Here is a 20,794-nt window from a genome sequence, read left to right as displayed (position 1 = left end):
GCTTCTGTTTCTTCAGCAAGTACTGGACAAGATAATAGGTACTTCTCTATCCTATCTGGTGCTCACAGACTTGAAAATATCTTAGGTAACCTGACTAGAGTCCTGCTAACTACATTAGAATCCAATTTGAATACAGTACTTGGTCACCACATTAGCTACTTGATTGCACTTGTTATAGTATCTTTGTTTGAAGAATAATACGGTTTTTGTGGTACTGAATCAAAAGTCCTGTTTGGTATACTGTTTAGGGATTTAGTTTGTTTAACCTTTCAAAAAGAAAGGAGTAACACTTTATGTAACATTTTTCTTTTGTGACGGTACAGGAGTTTGAACTCAGGGCTATATATTTATTAGGCAGGTACTCTACCACTTGATCCATACCTCTAGCACTTTTAGCTTTAGGATTTCATAACTCTTTACCTTGGGTGGTGGTTGATTTTGGACCATGGTCTTTCCTATCTCCACATCCTGCATAGTTGGCATTACAGACCTGGACCACTACAACTGCTTGTTTATTGTGGTGGGGTTTTTCTAACTTTCCTTGAACTACAATTCTCATACCTCTGTCCCACATAGGTATGATTGTGGGTATGAACAGCATGGATGCCTTCTGACTTTGTTTCTTAAAAGAATGAGTGCCCAGGGAAACCTGCAGTGAATGACCCACCTGTACTTTGTGCCCAAGGCAGTGGCTCTTGGTGATGCCAAGTCAATATACACCGATGGTATTCTGGGCGGGGGTCCAGTTTCACATCACACGATAACTAAGGAATAAAGTGAAAAATTAAATCTGGTCACTTGATCGTTTCTTTAAATTACAAGCTGGGGAGGTTGTGCAGAAGCCAAAGTAGGCACAGAAAATACCCCGAGCATTCCATGACTTCCATCACTTCCTTTTTTTTTTTTTTTGCCAGTCCTGGGCTTGGGCTCAGGGCCTGAGCACTGTCCTTGGGTTTTCTCAAGGCCAGCACTGTACCACTTAAGCCATAGCACCACTACTGGCTTTTTCTATGTATATGGTACCGACGAATCGAACCCGGGTCCTTATGCATGCTAGGCAAGCACTTTAACCACTAGGCCAAACTCCCGGCCCACTTCCTTTTGTTTTAAGGACAGGAAGCTAGAAGCTGATTTGCTCTGTGAAAGAACTAGGGCTAAGAAGCTAGTGTTCATAGTGGAGAAAAGGGCACATTTTAAAAAGGTAATGTCAGGGCCGGGAGTTTATCCTAGTGGTAGAGTGCTTGCCTAGCATGCATGAAGACCCAGGTTCGATTCCTTAGTACCATATATATAGAAAAGAGGCCGGAAGTGGTGCTGTGGCTCACGTGGTAGAGCTCTAGCCTGGAGAAAGTCCAAGGACAGTGCTCACGCCCTGAGCTCAAGCCCAGGACTGGCAAGAAAAAAAAAAAAAGGCAATGTCTGTTTCATACTATTTTTATAGATTGTGAGGAGGGAGAATGCTGGCCTCTGAAATGAGAAACTAAAGCAGTTATTTTTAATATTGAGAATAAAGGAGGCAGACCTAAACAAATTCTGTGTTTGTGTATCAGCCTATCCATCCAGTATTTACTGAGGACCTAGTATGTGCTGGCACAAATTGGCTAACCATTTATAGAACTCCTGTCAACATAAAAAGGATCTTTCCTTGGTTATAGCTTCTTATACTTGCCATCATGCCTAAGTCATCTGTGCCTTTCAATCTCCTTATGTTCTCTGTAGTGAGTAGCTCCATAGGAGATTAGGCAAGTGTTCTGCCACTGAGCTACACTCCAGTCCTCACTCCCATGGTTGTTTGGTTTGCTTGTGTTGTAGCAAGGTTTCTCCCTGGGCAATTGTATTGATTTGTTCTTGGCAGTACAGTAGAATGAGCACTGGATCAAAATGACATGGACACCTATGTTGTTTCAGCTTTCTTCCTAACTGATGTACTGTATTAGCAAGCTATTTTATTGTCTTAAAACTATAAAATGTAATTTTCTTATGCAGTGGCTAAAATGTCTCCAAGCCTTATGGTCCTACCATTTTTAAACTGCTACTTTCATCCAGTCTAAAGATCAGTATTTTTTTGCTTTAAATGAGAACAGTTAAGCCAACTGAATCAAGTCAAAGTGAATGAAATTTTTCTCAAAGCCTCCTGAGAAACAGAAATTCCTCTTGCAATTATAAATAAAATGGACTGAACTTGCGGGGTAATTTACTGAAATGCAGAATACTTTAATAGCTAATATATTTATCTATACTGACATTATTGTTCTGGTATATCACTTTAATTTAAGAAAGCACCTGTTAGCATTTGTTTTTGAGCTCTAGTGCTTCAGGGAATGACGCACCCGGGATAAATGCACACACATTATTTTAGTGAATAAAACACTGTGAACAGTGTTTCACTTGTGATAAAAATTGGACAGTATTGTGGACTGGGAATGTTCCCCTTTGTTTATTTTTTCTTGGCACATAATACTCAATAGAACAACAACAAAACTGTGGAGGATGGGAGTGTGGTCTAGTGGTAGAGTACTTGCCTAGGATGTATAAAGCCGTTGGTTCGATTCCTTGTTACTAAATACACTGAAAAAGTTGGAAGTGGTGCTATGGCTCGAGAACAAAAATGCTCAAGGACTGGCAAGCAAGCAAGCAAACAAACAACAACAAAACAGAAAAACTTACTTGCTGTAGTATTATAGGAAATAGTCTACATAGAAACATCTGTGAGATTTAATTCAAACAAAACAACAACAAAAATCAGGTGTAAAGAATGAGAAGATAGGCCATGTGATAAAAATATACAAAGAACGTTTAAAACTCAATAAGGAAATGAACAATTTAATTTCAAAAACTGGGCAAATATCTGAACATACACTCAATGTTACAGGTGTATCACATATGGAAGTTAGGACATGTGAAGATATTCTGCATCCCATGTCATTATGGACCTACTCATCAAAACAACAGTGTGATACACCTACACACCCATTAAAAAAGCCAAAATGGGCCAGGAGTTTGGCCTAGTGGTAGAGTGGTAGCCTATCATGCACGAAGACCTGGGTTCAATTCCTCGGTACCACATATATAGAACAAAAAAAAAAGCCAGAAGCGGTGCTGAGGCTCAAGTGGTAGAGCTCTAGCCTTGAGAAAGTCCAAGGACAGTGCTCAGGCCTTGAGCTCAAGCCCAGGACTGGCAAAAACAAAAACAAAACAAAACAAAAGCCAAAATGTCCTGCATTCAGACACTATCAAACCTGACAAGGAGGCTTAGCAAGAGATGCCTGCTTTTATTGTTTGTAGAATAGCAAAAGGCACAGCCATTTTGGAGGAGTGACTGGTAGTGTCTTACAAACATAGACATACTTTTACCATATGATCAAGTAATCATACTTCATGGTATTTATACAAATGAGGTGAAGACATATGTTTACACAAAAGCCTGCACATGGATGTTTATGACAGCTTTACTCAAAGTACCAAAACTTGGAAGTAACCAAGCCGTCCTCAGTGAATAAACAAACTAGGATAAATTCCAGACAATGATATATTATTCAGTACCAAGATGAAATGAACTATCGAGCCATGAAAAGACATGGAAGAAATTTAAATGCATACTGCTAAGTAAAAGGAGTCTGAAAAGGCTATATACTATGTGGTTCCAAGAATATGACCGGGGGCGGGGGGGGGGGGGGCTCTGTGGAGCCAGGGAAATAATCTGGTTGTAGAGATGGGGAAGGAAGGGACGAGCAGGTGGAGTATAAAGGATTTTTATGACAGTGCAACTATTCTGTATGATACCAGAATGTAGAAACATGCCATTAAGCATTTGTCAAAATCTATATAACATATGCTGTGAGTGAACCCTAAGGTGCATCTTATCATATAAAGCAGTATTTATTGAAATGAGCTCCTCGAAATGGAAATGAGTTTTTTTCCCTTTGTTGCTGTTTTTGTTTTCTTTTCCTTTTGTCTTGTGTTCACTTATCTGTCTTTGGGAGGGAAAGGGGGCACAGAAATAGATGGGACAAGGGTGAAAAAATGTAGCAGGGCTACTCACTAGACACTATGTTGAACATGACCTCTGCCACTTGGGGGTGGGGATGGGAGTGAGTGAGGGAAGGGATGATGGTATTGTTCAAAAAGAAATGTACTCTTTATCTGACTTATGCAACTGTGACCCCTCAGTACATCACCTTTATAATAACAATAAAAATGTAAAAAAGGGCTCTGGGTGATAATGATGTTAATTTAGATTAATCAATTTTAGATAAACATTAGCACTCTGGTGCCAGATAATGACAGTGGGGGAGAGTGAGTGTCATGTGGGGAGAGGAAATTTGGGACTCCTTTGTTCTTTCTGCTTGATTTAGTTATGAACCTAAAATTGCTCTAAAACAAAAACGGACCATTAAAAAATAAAGACTATTATACTCTATAGACATAATGTTTTATTACATAGATTAATATGTATGTATGTATGACATACAAAGACTCAGCTTAATTTTAATTATGTTCTAAAATCTATGTGCCAGTGATTGTATATAGATTCCCATCTTGAATACTTATTTGTTAAACATGACATTTGAAATATGATGTAAAAATCAATGTTACTAAAATCTTTAAAAAATAAAGGCCTCTGTCTTTCCTCTGTCCTGTTCATCTTACAGAGAAGTGATTTAAAGTGAAAGAGGGGGCTTCTCAAAGGAATTGACTGTATCTTGGCTAAGCCAAGAAAGGTGGTGGTGCCAGGTACCAGGTGGTGCCGGGTACAGGTGCTCACACCTGTAATCCTAACTACTCAGGAGGCTGAGATCTGAGGAATGGTTCAAAGCAGCCTGGGTAGAAAAGTCCCTGTGAGACTCTCATCTCTAATTAACCACTTAAAAACTGGAAGTAGCACTGTGGCTCAAGTGGCAGAGTGCTAGCCTTGAGCATAAAGAGGCTCAAAGACAGTGCTCAGACTTGAGTTCAAGCCCCACAGTCAACAATAACAAAATGGAGGTGGTGATGGTGAAGAAAAAATTTCAGGAAGAAGTCATAAGAAGCAGGGAGCTTTATTTCATTTTGGAAGCTACGAAAAGGTTGGCATGACCAGAGTATGAGATGGAAAGCAGATGAAGCTGGACAGGAAAACTGAGGACTTGGGATGTTGGGCCTCCTGTTCTCTTAGGAGTTAATCCGATGAGCACTGAAGGATCTTCACTGAAGATAGGTGATTAATGTAAGAGAAGAGGGGAAAGGAGAGACTATAATAGAGGTGGTGAGATTATAATGTAAAAGTGTGGAAATAGAACAATGAAATCCCCCTCTGAATAACTAATGAGTTCAAATACAAAAGGGACTTAAGAGAGACAAGACTAGAAGAGTACATTAAATAAGCTGAAAAGTACAATACCATTAAATGTTAGAGCTAAGGTTCAAATCCAGGCTTGTCTTCAAAATCCAGGAGATATATATGGCAAAGGAACTTGAAAATGGGGTCTATAGTAAGATGCAGTAAGGAATGGGAAGATTAATCGGGGTGCCTGTGGCTTACATCTGTATTCCTAGTTACTCAGGAGGCTGAGATCTGAGGACTATAGTTCAAAGCAAGACTGGGCAGGAAAGTATATGAGAATCTTATTTCAAATTAACTACCAAAAGCCAAAAGTGGAGCTATGGCTCAAATGGTCAAAGCACTAGCCTTGAGCAAAAAAACTCAGCAACAGTGCCCAGGCCCTAAGTTCAAACTCTAGGACTGGCATGAAAAAGAGGGGAGGAGGGAAGGAGGGGGAAGAGAGAGAAGGGCAGAGAAGATTATTATTGAGTCAAGCTTGTGGCTTTTTCTTTTCATTCTCCTTCCTTCACTACTTCCTCCTTTGATTTCTTTTTTCTTTGGGTCTTACTATGCAGCCCAGGGTGGTTTTGAACTCATGATGCTCAGTTCAGAGATTATAAGTCTACATTTTGTTAACTATTTTGGATTTTTACAGTGAGAGTTGAAAAAGAAGTAAAATAAAAAGATGAAAGCGTTAAAAAATGTGATGTACATGTAAAGGCTTTAAGTAGGATGAAGAAGAAGGTGAACCTTCAGAACGAGATAGGGGTTATAGATCTAAGGGCTTACACTAGGTTTTTTTTTTTTTTTTCCTCCAGTCCTGGGCCTTGAATTCAGGGTCTGAGCACTGTCCCTGGGTTTTCTCAAGGCTAGAGCTCTAGCTCTTGAGCCACAGCACCACTTCTGGCTTTTTTTCTATGTATGTAGTACCAAGGAACCGAACCTGGGTCTTCATGTATGCTAGGCAAGCACTCCTAAGGGCCAGGTCAAACTCCTGGCCCTTTAAAAGATACCCTGTCCATCACCTTTACAGTTAAAAAAAAAAAGACAAAAGGTACACCAGAGTTGGCGATTTTTGAGAGGAAGGGATATACCTTTGAGTTGCTAAAGCAGAAATAAAGGTACAGTATTTAGAATTGTAGACATACGCACCAAGCACTACCTCTTTTGGTAAGTATTATAACTTTATTTATTTATTTATTTATTTATTAAAAAAACAGTCCTGTGGCTTGAACTGAGGGCCTGGGTAATATGCCTGAGCTTCAGGCTGGGAGTTTTGCTTAGTGGTAGAGTGTTTGCCTAGTATTCACAAAGACCCAGGTTCAATTTCTCAGTGCTACATACATAGAAAAAAGCCAGAAGTGGTGCTGTGGCTCAAGTGGTAGAGCTCTAGCCTTGAGAAAGCCCAAGGACAATGCTCACTCAGGCCCTGAGGTCAAGCCTGAGGACTGGCAAAAAAAAAAATCCCTGAGCTGCTTTTGCTCAAGTATAGCACTCTATCACCTGAGCCACAGTGCCACTTCAGGCTATTTATGTAGTACTGAGAAATCAAATCCAGGGCTTCATTCATGCTAGGCAAGCACTCTACCACTGAGCCACATTCCCAGCCATTGCTATAAACATTTTGAGGAATTGTGTCCATTAGTCTACCAGAGAGGACCTGGAGCTTAGTTACTCAGTCATCTAAAACTTGTCATTTAAAGTCCTTACGTATGCTTATTTGAATCAAATTTATGATTCATGTTCCCAAAGTTTCTATATTTCTCACTTCACAATAAGTTGTAACCAATGTTCTTTTCTTATGAGTCATAAGCCGTTGTCCCTTTAGGTATCTATGTTTGAAATCCTTGTCATATATAATATTATGTGACAGGAATCATATATATATATATATACACACACATACACACATATATATATATATATACTGTACTGTATACACACACACACACACACACACACACACACACACACACATATTTTTGCCAGTCCTGGGCTTGAGCTCAGAGCCTGAGCACTGTCCTTGGACTTTCTCAAGGCTAGAACTCTACCACTTGAGCCTCAGCACCACTTCTGGCTTTTTTCTATGTATGTGCTACCGACGAATCAAACCCGGATCTTCGTGCATGTTAGGCAAGCACTCTACCACTAGGCTAAACTCCGGGCCCAGGAATCCTATATCTTTTAATGATCAATCATTAATTTTATCACAGTAGAACATTTCACTCTATAAATGAAAACACACTAGTAATTTTCAAGCAGAGACACTTTGTACTTCATTGCTTATGACATCAGTCAGAAAGTATTCATCAAGTCCTTAAGGCATGCAGAACAGTAATGCTCACACATTAGAATAGTTTGGGGGAGAGCCAACAAGCATACACTGTTCTAAGACTGATTTAATACCATTGGAGATAAAGGTATTTTCCCTTCTTTTTTCTTCTCCCTTTCCCCTCCCCTGCTCCATCCTCAGTTTCCTCCCCACCGCCTTTCTTCCTCTTTTTTCTTCTCTGGTAGTACTGGGGTTTGAAATCAGGGCCTAGCCCTTGCTATGCAGGTGCTCTACTCTTGAGGCTTGCCCTAAGCCTCTTGTTACTTCAAGTTATTTTTCAGGTAAGGTCTTGAGTTTCTGCCCAGAGCCGCCTCAGGCCATCATCATCCTACCTATGGCTCCTGAGTAGCTGGGACTGCACTTCTTAATCACTGCACCGGGGACTTTTTAACGCACTTAACCTCAGTTATGATTCTAGAGAAAAGAACAAGGGCAATTAGGGTGCTAAGATGGTATACTGAAGAACAAATGGTAAGATATTCTCTTATGGAATAATTGTGTCAATAATCTAAAGCATTAGGAATGTGTACTGAAAACCAGAAGTATTTCATTCTAATTATAAAGGAAGCAGTTTTTCTAAGCTGATACTTGTCTGAATGTGGTAATATAGAAGGGTGATACTTTGTGCACTGACATTAAAAAATTTAAAATATTATTATAAAGGTAATGTACAGAGAAGTTAGAGGAACATAAATTAGATAATGAGTATATTCTTTATGAACATTGTCACTCCTTCCCTCACTCTTTCCCAGTTTTTCCACCAGTTCTTACCCTGTGCTAACCTTTAAGTAGAAGCTGTAGACTGTATCTTCCATAAGCAAAGACAGATAAGAAGATTTATCATATTTCCAGGAAGTAAACAGGGTTACGCACTCAGGTAGCTGTCATGTCAGGGGAGGTATGGGAGTCATTCGGGGAGTTAAAACCAAGAGACAAGTAGCAAAGCAAACATATGGATCATGTTGGCAGTTCCTGTGATGCTGCTGTAAGAGAAAGGTAATTACTTGATTCTTGGACTAGCTCCTGGTTCTCTGAATTGACAGGAAATAAGCAGTATACGAATAGTGTATCAAGCAGCATTTTGATTATAGATGACCATCAAATCACTGCTGTCAGGATGGATGACTGCTGCAATGGCAGGTTAAAATGAGAAATCAGTGGCTGGGAGTTTGGCCTAGTGATAAGAGTGCTTGCCTAGCATACACAAAGCCTTGGCTTTAATTCCTCAGTACCACATACACAGAAAAGGCCAGAAGTGGTGATGTGGCTCAAGTGGTAGAGCTCAAGCCTTGAGAAAGCCCAAGGGCAGTGCTCAGGCCCTGAGTTCAAGCCCAGGACTGACAAAAAAAATAAATAAAAAGATTTTTTTTTCTTTCTTTAGCAAATGTTACTTAACTGGTTTGTGTATATCTATGCCTTAGAACTTTTACTTGCTGACTTGATCAGAGTAGTTAATTTAATTTCAAACAGGACTTCCACTGTGAATATTAGAAAAAAATCTGAATTTTGATTAAATTTTAAGGAAAAGACATCTCTTCATCTCTTTTCATCCCAGGATTTAGAAGGTCAATGTTAAGACTATCTGAAATCTAAATATTGTTTTTCATTTTAAGCCCTACCTCTTGAGCCATAGTACCACTTCCAGTTTTCTGGTGGTGAATTGGAGATAAGAGTGTCGTGGACATTTTAGTGCCCTAGCTGGCTTTGAACCATGATCCTTAGATCTCAGCTTCCTGAGTAGCTACGATTACAGGCGTAAGCCACCTCCACGTGGCTCACAATATGTATTTTAAAAATTTCCTCTTCTGTGTTTTCTATTCTTCCTGTCAACCAATCAGAGTATTCTTTTATATCTGAATTTACTTCAGAACTCTTGAAAAGTAATGGTTTAGTGTTGTAGTTTTTCGCCAAGAATGTGCTCACAAGTAATGCAGAAAGTGCATCATGTGCATCATGTGCACTAATGCTGGTGGAGAAGTGAACTAACTTCTAAATGACTTTTATAGTATAATTGCACAGTCTTTTTCTAACTTTCCTGAAGCTCCATGTTCTCCTTTTAGTTCTTTGGTTGTCTTTTTTTTTCCTTGATTGTCTGAGATTTAATATTAGAGTCACAGGAAAAGCAAGCAGATTAATTTCTGTCCCCTGTGACTTTATAATGGAGTCCTAGGGCTTGAACTCAGGGCTTGAGTATTGTCCCTGGGCTTTCCTCAAGGCTAGAGCTCTACCACTTGAGCCACAGCACCCCTTCTAGTTTTTTCTATGTATGTGGTTCCTAGGAATCGAACCTGGGTCTTCATGCGTGCTAGGCAAGCACTCTACCACTAGGCCAAACTCCTGGTCCCAGAGAAAATAATTTTTATCCTTCAGTGCAAACAGATAGTGTCAGAATAGTGTCAGTGATATTGACTGCTTTGTTTAAAGGTTTTATGGACTCTTTTTATAGCCTTCTAGCTAAAGAAAATTATTCATTTTAGAAGTCACATAGAAGGGAAATATGAGACCCTTTCCTATCTCACAAACATCTTAGATGTTTATTTTGGGTTAGAAAGCATATCCTTTTTAAATTTTTAAATCAAGCTTCCACTTGAGTTTCTTGTCATTAGAAAACATTACCCTAGCTTTGATGATGGTGGGCCGAGGATCCAAGATGCCCTGCATCTTTCTCAGAGCAGGCACAACAAAGAGATTGCAGGTGACCACGGCTGATACAGGATTCCCTGAAAGTCAACCAAACAGTTACTTATATCATACCACATAAAGCTATCAAACAATTCTAGCCATCTATACTTTCAGGTATTGTTGGAAATGATCTCACTGTTGGTCTTCTTTTGAGACATCTTGCATTGAACAGGATATAAGAATAGAGTTACAGGGGTATAGTTAGTCATGTGCCACAGAGGGGATTACCAGTTGCTCTTGGTAAAACAGAATTCTGATACCCACAAGCTCTCTGAAATTATTTATTTATTTATTTATTTGTTATTTTTGCCAGTCCTGGGCCTTGAGCTCAGGGTCTGAGCACTGTCCTTGGGCTTTCTCAAGGCTAGCACTCTACCACTTGAGCCACGGCACCACTTCTGGCTCTTTTCTTTGTGTGTGGTACCGATGAATTGGACCCAGGCCTTCGTGTAGGCTAGGTAAGCACTCTACCACTAGGCCAAACTCCTGCCCCCTTATTTTTGTTTGAAATTCATTACTTGATAAGGCTCTCTGTGTGTGTGTGTGTGTGTGTGTGTGTGTGTGTGTGTGTGTTTAAAGTGGGAGATGGCACTGGAGTTGAATCCAGGGTCTTGTGCATTTACACATTACCACTGAGTCCTAGCCTCATAAATTTTATACATCTTCTTTATATTTTTAAACCACTGAAAATCAATGTAGAAATGTAAGATTGGTTCCAAAAATTTGGAAAATGTGTATAAGCATAAGAAATATATCTATAATCATTTCTAATCTTCAACTTAAAAAACTAGCACCAAAGGAGTTCACATGTGAAAGACCTGAAGAGGAATACTCTGTGTACTGAATTGTGTCTTCTCCAATTTATATGCTATATTTGCTAATGTTGCTATATTTGGAATCAAGGCTCTCAAATGGGAGATTAAAATTAATGTAAGACTTAAGGTTGGATTAATCTTTCAATTTTTTTTATTGTGTAAAGGTGATGTACAGAGGATTTACAGTGCATAAGTCAGATACTGAGTACATTTGTTTTTGAACAGTGTCACTCCCTCCCTCACTTTCTCCTTTTTTTTCCCCTCTCCTGACTACCTTCCCCCCTAAGTTGTATACTTCATTTTCAACACTGTGTCTAGTGAGTATCATTGCAGAATTAGTTCATCCTTTGTCCTGCCAAAGGTTAAGTTAATCTGATAGGACTGGTTTCAATATAATGAGAGGAAGAGATTCTAGAAGTGTTTGTGCACAGGGGAAAGGTCATGTGAGGATACAGAGAGACAGAGTCTGACTACGCATCAGAGACAAGAGCCTCCTAGAAATCAACACTGAGAGTTGATTTTGGAGTTATTTAAACTACTCAGTCTGGTACTGTTATGATGCCAGAGCAAACTCTCACAAATGCAAACTTTTTGCTTAGTTATAAAAAGAATTTAAGAAATTCAAATGTACTTCTATAGGAAAATAACCTAAGTGTGTCACATACTTCAAAAGGAGGAGGCTTGACTAAATGAAGGGTTTGGACTATTATTTCCAAGATCCTTTTTAGTTCTGAAATTCTAATTTTGTTCTTCTTAACAGCTAAATATGTATGTATGTGTAAACTAGTAGAGGAAAATAGGCTTATTAGATTTTTGTGTTTCCTTTCCTGAAGCACTATTAATTGCATCCTGAAAGTAAAAGAAAGGTAGTGATCAGTTTAGTCTATTATTAGATAAAATCATATCTTTTGTTTTGAGGCTGGAACTCAGGGCCTGGGCTCTGTCCCTAAGCTCTTTCATTCAAGGCTATCACTTTAAGCCATATTAATGCTTCTGTGTTTTTTGGAGTGGTTAATTGGAGGTAAGAGTCTGCCCAGGTTGGCTTTGAACCATGATCCTCAGATCTTAGCCTCCTGAGTAGCTAGGATTATAGGTGTGAGCCATTTGTGCCTGGCTGAGAATAGATTTAGGTTGTAGAAAGTGATTTACTGATATTGATAATTTTAATTGAAAAATGAGATGTCCAATAGAATAGACATTTTTCTTCTGAGGTAAGGTCTCACTCTTGCACAGGCTGCTCTGACACTTGCTAAGTAGTTTCGGCTGACTTCAAACTTACAGCGCTCTTCAGCCTCTCAAGTGCTGAGATTACAGGTGTGCACCATCGTGTTCCTCAGAACAGTATAATCTTAGTATTACTCTTTTCTTGCCTCAAATATATTATCAATGATTATAAAATTCCTATAATACTACTACTTTATACAATTATTGTTAAAATGAATTCCTCTATATAAGAAAAAGTTCTAGAAGAATGAATGTCAAATGTTACAGTTTTTAACAGCGCAGTGGCTCACGTGTGTAATCCTAGCTACTCAGGAGGCTGATATCTGAGGATCAAGGTTCAAAGTCAGCTGGGGCAAAAAAAGACCTGAGGCTCTTATCTCCAATTAACCTCTAGAAAACAGGAAGTGGGGCTTGGCTCAAGGGGTAGGGTGGTAGCCTTGAGCTGAAGCGCTCAGGGACAGTGCCTAGGCCAAGCTGAAGCCCCAATGACACCCCCCCCCCAAATGTTACAGTTTTTATGGGAGGTAGAAGGAATTATAGGTAATTTATGAGTATATATACTTGTCTTAGTTTTTATAGTGGACATGTATACTAAAGTAATTTCTAAAAGTTGGCAAGTGAATATTAAAAAAAAAGCTATTATAGCTAGGCGGAGGTGGCTCATGCCTGTAATCCTAGCTAATCAGGAGGCTGAGATCTGAGGTTCAAAGCCAGCCCAGGTACAAAAGTCTGTGAGACTCATTTCCAATTAACCACCAGAAAACCAGAAGTGGTATTGTGGCTCAAGGGGTAGGGGGGTAGCCTGAGCTAAAGAGCTCAGGGACAGTGACCAGGCCCAGAGTTCAAGTCTCACGACTGACAAACATCAAGAAAAAAAAAAAAACTATTACATTTGTTATGGTTGGTTAAACTTACTGAAAACCTGTAAGTAGACAGCCTTTAAGAAATTAGAAATTGAGAAAATTTTTTGAGTTTTTCAAAAGTTTAAATGGAAAAATCCAGTTAAAAAATAAAGTTAAAAAAATAAAGGAATTGAGAACTGGCCTTCAACTTACTAACAATATCCTTACTTAGTCATGAGTTATTCATTGCTGTGGAATTGACTTGTTGCTTTCAATCCAAGTCCCCTGAAGAAGTTGTTTCTTTCCTCTTTCAAATGTTATTATCAGGAAGAATTCTTATAAATGGAATCACTTGCTGGGTCTAGAATCTGAACATGTGAATTGTTGCTGCCCTCTTTCGGTTCATTCAGGCTGCGCAGAGTGAATGCCAAATCAGTTTGCAGATAGGTTTTAATTTTGTATTTTCTTTGGCAGATGAACTGTTTCATTAAAAGTGTTAAAATAGGTTCCCAAAAAAGTATTCTCTGTAGGGCTTAGATAAGACTGGAACAGAGGTGTACCTCTCCAGCAAGTATGAGTCCTTGAGTTCAAACCCTAACACACACACATGCGTGTAGATGTACTGTCACCAAGGGTCATATGTTAAGCCATGTCTTCTGAAGATAAAGTAGAGTCTCTTCCAAGCAAAATATAGGTAAGAGGAGCCTGTTAATTTTTTTTTTGTGTGTGTGTGAGTGTGTGTGTGTACTCTTTTGGTGTTGGTACTGGGGCTTGAACTCTGCTGAGGTGCTGTTCCCAAGCTTTTCCCTCAAGGTTAGTAATGCTTTACCACTTGAGCCACAGGTCCACTTTCAACTTTCGGTGGTTAATCAGAGGTAAGATTCTCATGGACAACGTAACAGGAAAACTGGAACACCTCACTGTTCCTTAACAATCACTAACAAGTATTTAATTTTTCTTCCGGTTTGCCAACAACATTTGCAACCCTACTTTGGCTGTCTTTGAACCTTGATCCACAGATCTCAGCTCTCTAAGTGAGTAGGTACAATTCAGGCATGAGCCATCAGAACTTGGCTTCATAGATGCATTTTAAAGGTTGTTTTACTTAAATGCTCTCTCAGCATTTTCTACATAATGGAATTTAATGTTAGGGGCTTAAAATGTTGTCAAACTTTAAGAACTTTATTTTTATATATTTCTTCTGAGATCTACTTAATATAAAAAACAAATTTATGAGATTTGTGACTCTGAAAGGAATAAATAGGTCATTTTTTGGAGGAATTTGTGTCAAAAATAGGGACTTGGACAGAATTATTAGAGTTTAAGTGTTAGTCAGAAAACAAGTTGATACACAAAAGTTCTAACGTGCTTTAAAATTTATCAATGTTTATCAAGTCTTTAAGTGTAGGGCCAATTAAGTAATAAACAATACAGTTAGATAACCCTTGTCAACTGAACCATGCCTTTTCTATAATCTGAATATGTGAGTTTACTCATATGGGAGCACATGTCAGACTGATGATGGGTGGAAGATGGCCGGGATGCATCAGGATCAGTGGAAGGAGAGGATGCACCTCTCCTTACTGCCCCTCCCTACTCACCTCCAATATTGTAAGAAGTAGAGACAACAGTTGTTTTTAATTTTTTTTTGTTTAGACACAGGTTCTTGCTGTTTTCTCCCCAGTGCTGGAATTCCTGCACTAGGTGTTACCACACCTAGTTGTATTTTTCAATCTAGTATTTTTTTATGGATGACTCAAGCAAGGCCCTTTGGCCCCTTGATCACAGTATTTCTAGTTGTGAAAGATGATTAGACCTTTGACCAAGTTCCTATAAGGAAAAGGTAGAAAGACTAGTGACAGTTAACATTTGGTTATCATCTTAGGGTTTGGAATGTGCTCCGGAAATTATGATGTCATATGACTTTGACATCACCCTATGATGCAGATTATCCCATTTTACAGTTGAAGAAACAGTCTCAGAGAGTAAAGTGATTTGTCAGAAAAGCTGGGACTTAAGTCACAATGCTTTTAGATTCTAAATGATGTAATCTGATTGGTAAATGGATCTGAAAAGTCCAAAAATCTGGGGTCATTTTTTTTTCAGAAAAAGTGGAAAACATTCTCAGTGTTCTTACCTGGTAGTGCAAAGATAATTTTTCTTACACCATCAATATCCAAAGTTGCAAATGTTGTTGGCAAACTAGAAGAAAAATTAAATACTTGTTAGTGATTGTTAAGGAACAGAAGTAAATGAAGTATTCCAGTTTTCCTGTTATGTTGCTATTCATACAGATCACTTATCATATAAAACCACTTTTTCTGTGGACTTGCCTTTAAAATTTTTATACTCTGAAGTATTTCAGAAGTAGCTAAATGATTTTGTTTTCAGCATCTTCTGTTTCCTTTGCTTTTTCCTGTCAGTCCTACAGATGCAATCCAAATTCTAAAATTTCCAAACCTCTACTTAACTATATTATTTTTGCTGGAGATTTACAACAATCAACCTTATTATGAGAAAACTACCTGATCATATCCATCTAACTGTATCTTCTTTAAAGTGATTATTATCATTTTAGTATTGTACTTAGCAGTATACATAAAAGCTATCAAAGCAGCTTTTGAAATACCCAAATAAATAAAATACCATAGCTATAACAAGATAGCAATTAAGAATACTGTTGAGGCCAGGAGTTTGGCCTAGTGCGAGAGTGCTTGCATAGCATACATGAAGACCCAGGTTCAATTCCTTGGCATCACCTACGTAGAAAAAGCTGGAAGTGGTGTTGTGGCTCAAGTGGTAGAGCTCTAGCCTTGAGAAAGCTCAAGCACAGTGCTCAAGCCCTGAGTTCAAGCCTCAGGACTGAAAAAAAAAGAATTTTGTCATATACTTTCTCAAGATTATGACAAACTTATCACAGGGATGGGTGGGGCAAGTGGTTTGGAAAGAGTAACTAATTGAGAAGAGAGATTTTTTAACATTAATTGCCCTTATGTGAATTTTAACTATTAATCTCATTCATTCATTCATTCATTCATTATGATGAAAAATTCTTTGGGAATGCTGTAACTTCTATATTGCTAAAATTTTACTCTTTTAAGCACCAAAATTATCTTTTCTTTTCTTTCCTTTTCTTTTTGCCAGTCCTGGGCCTTGAGCTCAGGGCCTTAGCATTGTCCTTGGGATTTCTCAAGGCTAGTACTCTACCACTTGAGCCACAGCTATGCATGTGATACCGAGGAACTGAACTCGGGTCTTCATGCATGCTAGGCAGGCACTCTACCACTAGGCTAAACTCCCAGCTGGCCTGTATATTTTCTTTTTATTAGTTTTGTAGGTTGATCTTACAAAAATGGACTATCCATGGCTGGGAGTTTGGCCTAGTGGTAGAGTGCACGTGTAGCATGCATGAAGACCCAGGTTTAATTCCTTGGTACCATATACATAGAAAAAGCTGTGGATCAAGTTAAGAGCTATAGCCTTGAGAAAGGCCAAGGACAGTGCTCATGCCTAAGTTCAAGCCCCAGTACTGGCCAAAAAAAAAAAATAGGACTATCCACTCATTACTTTTTGTAATAGTACGGTGACACTGGCATTTCTGTTAACTTACAGCTGTCATTATTTAATCCAGTGATGTCAAATCAGAGTATAGAGGTTGTTTTAAACCTGCTAGGCTATGCCTTCAACTTTCTTAACTTCATGCATCTGTGATCCTGTGGTTTAGTTCTATTTCTTCCCCTCAGTTTTCTTGTGTAGTTTCCCTTAATCCCAGACTGCTATCAGAGAGTAGTGGTAGTAGTCAGATTGCTTAAAAGACCATGTTAAGCTGGGCCTGTGGCTCACATCTATAATCCTAGCTATTCAGGAGGCCGAGATCATTTCAAAGCCAGCTCAGGCACTAAAGACCATCAGACTCATCTCCAATTAACCACTAGAAAACTAGAAGTGGCCCTGTGGCTCAGGGGTAGGGTAGTAGTCTTGAGCTGAATTACTTAGGGTCAGGGCCCAGGCTCAGAGATCAAGCCCCACAATCCCCCAAAAAAGGTAACATCTATGTTACCTCATTACTTCATTGCCTCAGAACACTAACTGGTGACAACTTATCTGTCTATAGATAAGGAAATGGAAACTCAGACACTGGGCAATTTGGCCAAATATCACTCAGCTACTTAGCGGGGAAATGAAAGATCTGAAGCAAGGTAATTTATTACATTTATGGCCCTTATTTGATAAAGCTCTTAGAGCATGTTCAAATGAAGTGCTAGTATTTGGAATTTGTGACATCTATTTTGCTTATTTTTTTCTTTTCTTTTCTTTTCTTTTTTTTTTTTTTGCCAGTTCTGGGGCTTGAACTCGGCCTGAACGCTGTCCTTAGGATTTCTTAAAGGCTAGAGCTCTACCATGTGAGCCACAGCACTTCTGGCTTTTTTCTATGTATGTGGTACCAAGGAATCAAACCCAGGTCTTTGTGCACGTTAGCCAAGAACTCTACCACTAGGCTAAACTCCCAGCCCTGCTTGCTTGCGCCTTCCTTTTTTTTTTTTTTGTTGGTCATAGGGCTTGAACTGTGGGCATTGTCCCTGAGCTCTTCAGCTCAAGGCTACCACCCTACCCCTTGAGCCACAGTTCTACTTCCCATTTTCTAGTGATTAACTGGAGATAGAGTCTCAGTGTATCAATGTGTGAGAAGTAATGTACCTACTACCTGACGAATGTAACTATAACCCCTCTATACATTATCCTGACAATAAAACTTAATTTTTTTTTCTGAATAGTGCTGGCTTTGAACTATGATCCTCAGATCTCAGCCTCCTAAGTAGCTAGGACTACAGGCATGAGCCACTGCGCACAGCTAGTTTGATTTTTTTTTTGCCAGTCCTGGGGCTTGAACTCAGGGCCTGAACATTGTCCTTGGGCTTTCTGAGGCTAGAACTCTACCACTTGAGCCACAGTACCACTGCTAGCTTTTTCTGTGTATGTGGTACCGAGGAATCAAATCCTGGTCTTTGAGCATGATAGTCAAGCACTCTACCACTAGGCCAAAGTCCCAGCCCTCCCTGCTTATTTCTTGATTCTTTGTTTTAGATAAAAGTGATTTTAGGTTGTCATATCAATATTCAGATAGGTGATTTGGTAACGTTTATTACTGTAAGATGAAAACAATTTCAAAGTTCCATTATTGAAATAACTATGCTCACTCTAGATGATACCTAAAGCCAGTGATTACCCCTTTGGTAATATTCCAAACACTTTTCTGAGGTTGTAAAATGAAACAGATAGTATATGTGGAAAGTACTGTAGGTAAATAGAGCAAAGTTAAACTAGTAAAACTTTTCATTTTACTATTAAGTAGCCATTACCTCTACTTTCTTCTCTGGACACGTATGAAATTCTAACCAATTAAAAGAAGCACACTTAAATTTATTAATTACTTTTTATAGCACAGTAGCCTAGATGCTAGTAGTAAGGAGAGAATGCATAATGCCTTCTTCTTTCTACCGTATTTAAGGCTGATATGAATTATAAGGCCTCTTCATATCATCTTTTGTGTCTTGCAGATAGGTAGTGATTTCTCTAAAAGCACTCACTTTCAAAAGATTCTATCACAAGAAGACATTTTGCTATTATGCACTGCCATAACTGTCCTATAGCTACACTGTGAGGCTTTTTGTTTAAGCCCTGGAAAGCTATTTCTTTTGTTCAATTTTCCTCTTGATGTCAGAATGTTGACATCATTTATACAATAACTGAGATCCCAAAGTGTTATGACTTTAGGGGAGAAGATAAACATTAGGAAGTGAAGAACTCCTTGGGGGAAGGAAGTGGTAAATAATAAGCTGAAAAGAAAAAAGGTCTAAAAATTATCACTACAGAAGTTGTGTGTTGAGTAACATATCACATAAATATTTCTCCTCTAGAGATGAGAGTAAGTTATCCTGGCTTCCTTCTGATAACAAAGGAAAAATGTAATTTTTTGAGATCAGTGAGCACAATGACAAGCTTTGGGGATGTCCTTCATATTTTAATTAAATTAGGGCTGTTCAAAGGGACAGAGAAAAAGATTATCATAGTAATATTTGTTTATGAAAAGCATCTGTCAGCAGAAGCCATTTGGGGAAATATTCAACAGGCAACTACGGATACACGATCAAGAATTGTGAATTCTGTCTAAGTATGAAAAGCTTTAGGGATAATCTTTACCAAACAGAGTCAAATCATGGCAGTAAAGCCTGGTCATTGTTCTACAACAGATGCTCAACACATCAGGGATATTAGGAAGTCTGGCTTGCCACTTATAATGGCTTCAGGAAACAGGCCCATAGCTGACTTATAACAATTGGGAACTTCTTAGTCCACTCTCTTAGAATGCATGAGCACCTATCTGAGTGTAGTTTTTAACTAAAGAGGTATCACTGACACCACAAGTGTGTGCTGGATTGTGTACCCATATACTAAGATCTTTGAACAGAGAACAAAGGTCGTTAAGGAGTAGAGGTCTGAGCAGGCAGGTTCCTGCTTGGAGGCATGGCCATATGTGGTTTAGTACTACCAGTGTTCGGCATTTTTTGCGGATTTGCTTAAACAGTTTTTTTTTTTAAATTTCAGGTTATTAATTCTTAGGAATTAAGCAAAATCTTTGTATGTGGTTATTTTTTTTTCTCCTCCTGGGAAATAGTACCTTGTAGGGGTTAAACATGTGAATTGAATATGGAGGCAAACAAAACCATTATGTAAAGGCATTATTTCCTTCCAAATTTGGGAGAAATTGAATATCAGGATTTTAGATATCCAAGAATTAACTTAGGTAAAACAATACACTTGAGGTAGTGTGGAAGGACTGATAAAACAATGACAAAAACATCTTGATAGGTACTGAAGTTGGGTAGAGGGTACATGGGAGCTAGCTCATTGTATACTCTTATGATTATATCTGAAAGATTTTCCCCCACTAAACTGCCTTTAAAAATAGTGAATGAAGGGCTGGGAGTTTGGCCTAGTGGTAGAGTGCTTGCCTAGCATGCACAAAGGCCCGGGTTTGATTCCTGGGTACCACATATATAGAAAAAAGCCAGAAGTGGTGCTGAGGCTCAAGTGGTAGAGCTCTAGCCTTGAGAAAGTTCAAGGACAGTGCTCAGGCACTGAGCTCAAGCCCAGGACTGGCAAAAAAAAAAATAGTGAATGAAGCCAGGCACTGGTGGTTCACGCCTATAATACTAGATATTCAGGAGGCTGAGATCTGAGGACTGTGATTTGAAGCCAGCCCAGGCAGAAAAGTCTGTGAGAATCTTACCTCCAATAAACTACTCAGAAAAAACTGGAAGCGGCGTGGTGGCTAAGGAGTAGAGAGCTGGCCTGGCCCAAAGAGGCTCAGGGACAGGATCCAAGCCCTGAGTTCAAGCCCTAGGACTGGCATGTGCATGTGCACGCACACACATACACCCACACCCACCCACACCCCCCCCAGAATTAATAGGGAGAAATAGCTAATGAATAGTAAGAATGGGACATGAAAATTAAAAAGGAAAAAAAGATTGGAAAATTGTTTTGCTTTGTACTAAACCCACTGATTCACCTGGGACATGGATTCTTATTCCAA

At 39.0% G+C, this 20,794-nt stretch overlaps 1 protein-coding gene across 8 annotated transcripts in view; it reads right to left on the bottom strand.

Annotated features, from left to right (window-relative positions):
* The window catches only part of Gphn (gephyrin), a 337,298-nt gene that overhangs the window by 1,351 nt on the left and 315,153 nt on the right, over positions 1–20,794 (bottom strand). For all 8 annotated transcript variants that reach the window (XM_090344303.1, XM_090344305.1, XM_090344307.1 and 5 more), the window contains 3 exons: positions 15,335–15,399; positions 10,251–10,354; positions 668–764 (listed from right to left, as the gene is read on the bottom strand). In XM_090344303.1, the coding sequence (XP_090200429.1) occupies positions 668–764; positions 10,251–10,354; positions 15,335–15,399 (266 nt within the window). The remainder of the gene's footprint in view (positions 1–667; positions 765–10,250; positions 10,355–15,334; positions 15,400–20,794) is intronic.

Source organism: Megascapheus bottae, chromosome 14, assembly GCF_031878675.1.
Source record: "Megascapheus bottae isolate mThoBot1 chromosome 14, mThoBot2.hap1, whole genome shotgun sequence".
In the NCBI taxonomy this organism is placed as follows: domain Eukaryota; kingdom Metazoa; phylum Chordata; class Mammalia; order Rodentia; family Geomyidae; genus Megascapheus; species Megascapheus bottae.
The sequence above is the reverse complement of the archived record's forward strand: the minus strand, read 5'-3'. Positions and strand labels throughout refer to the sequence as shown.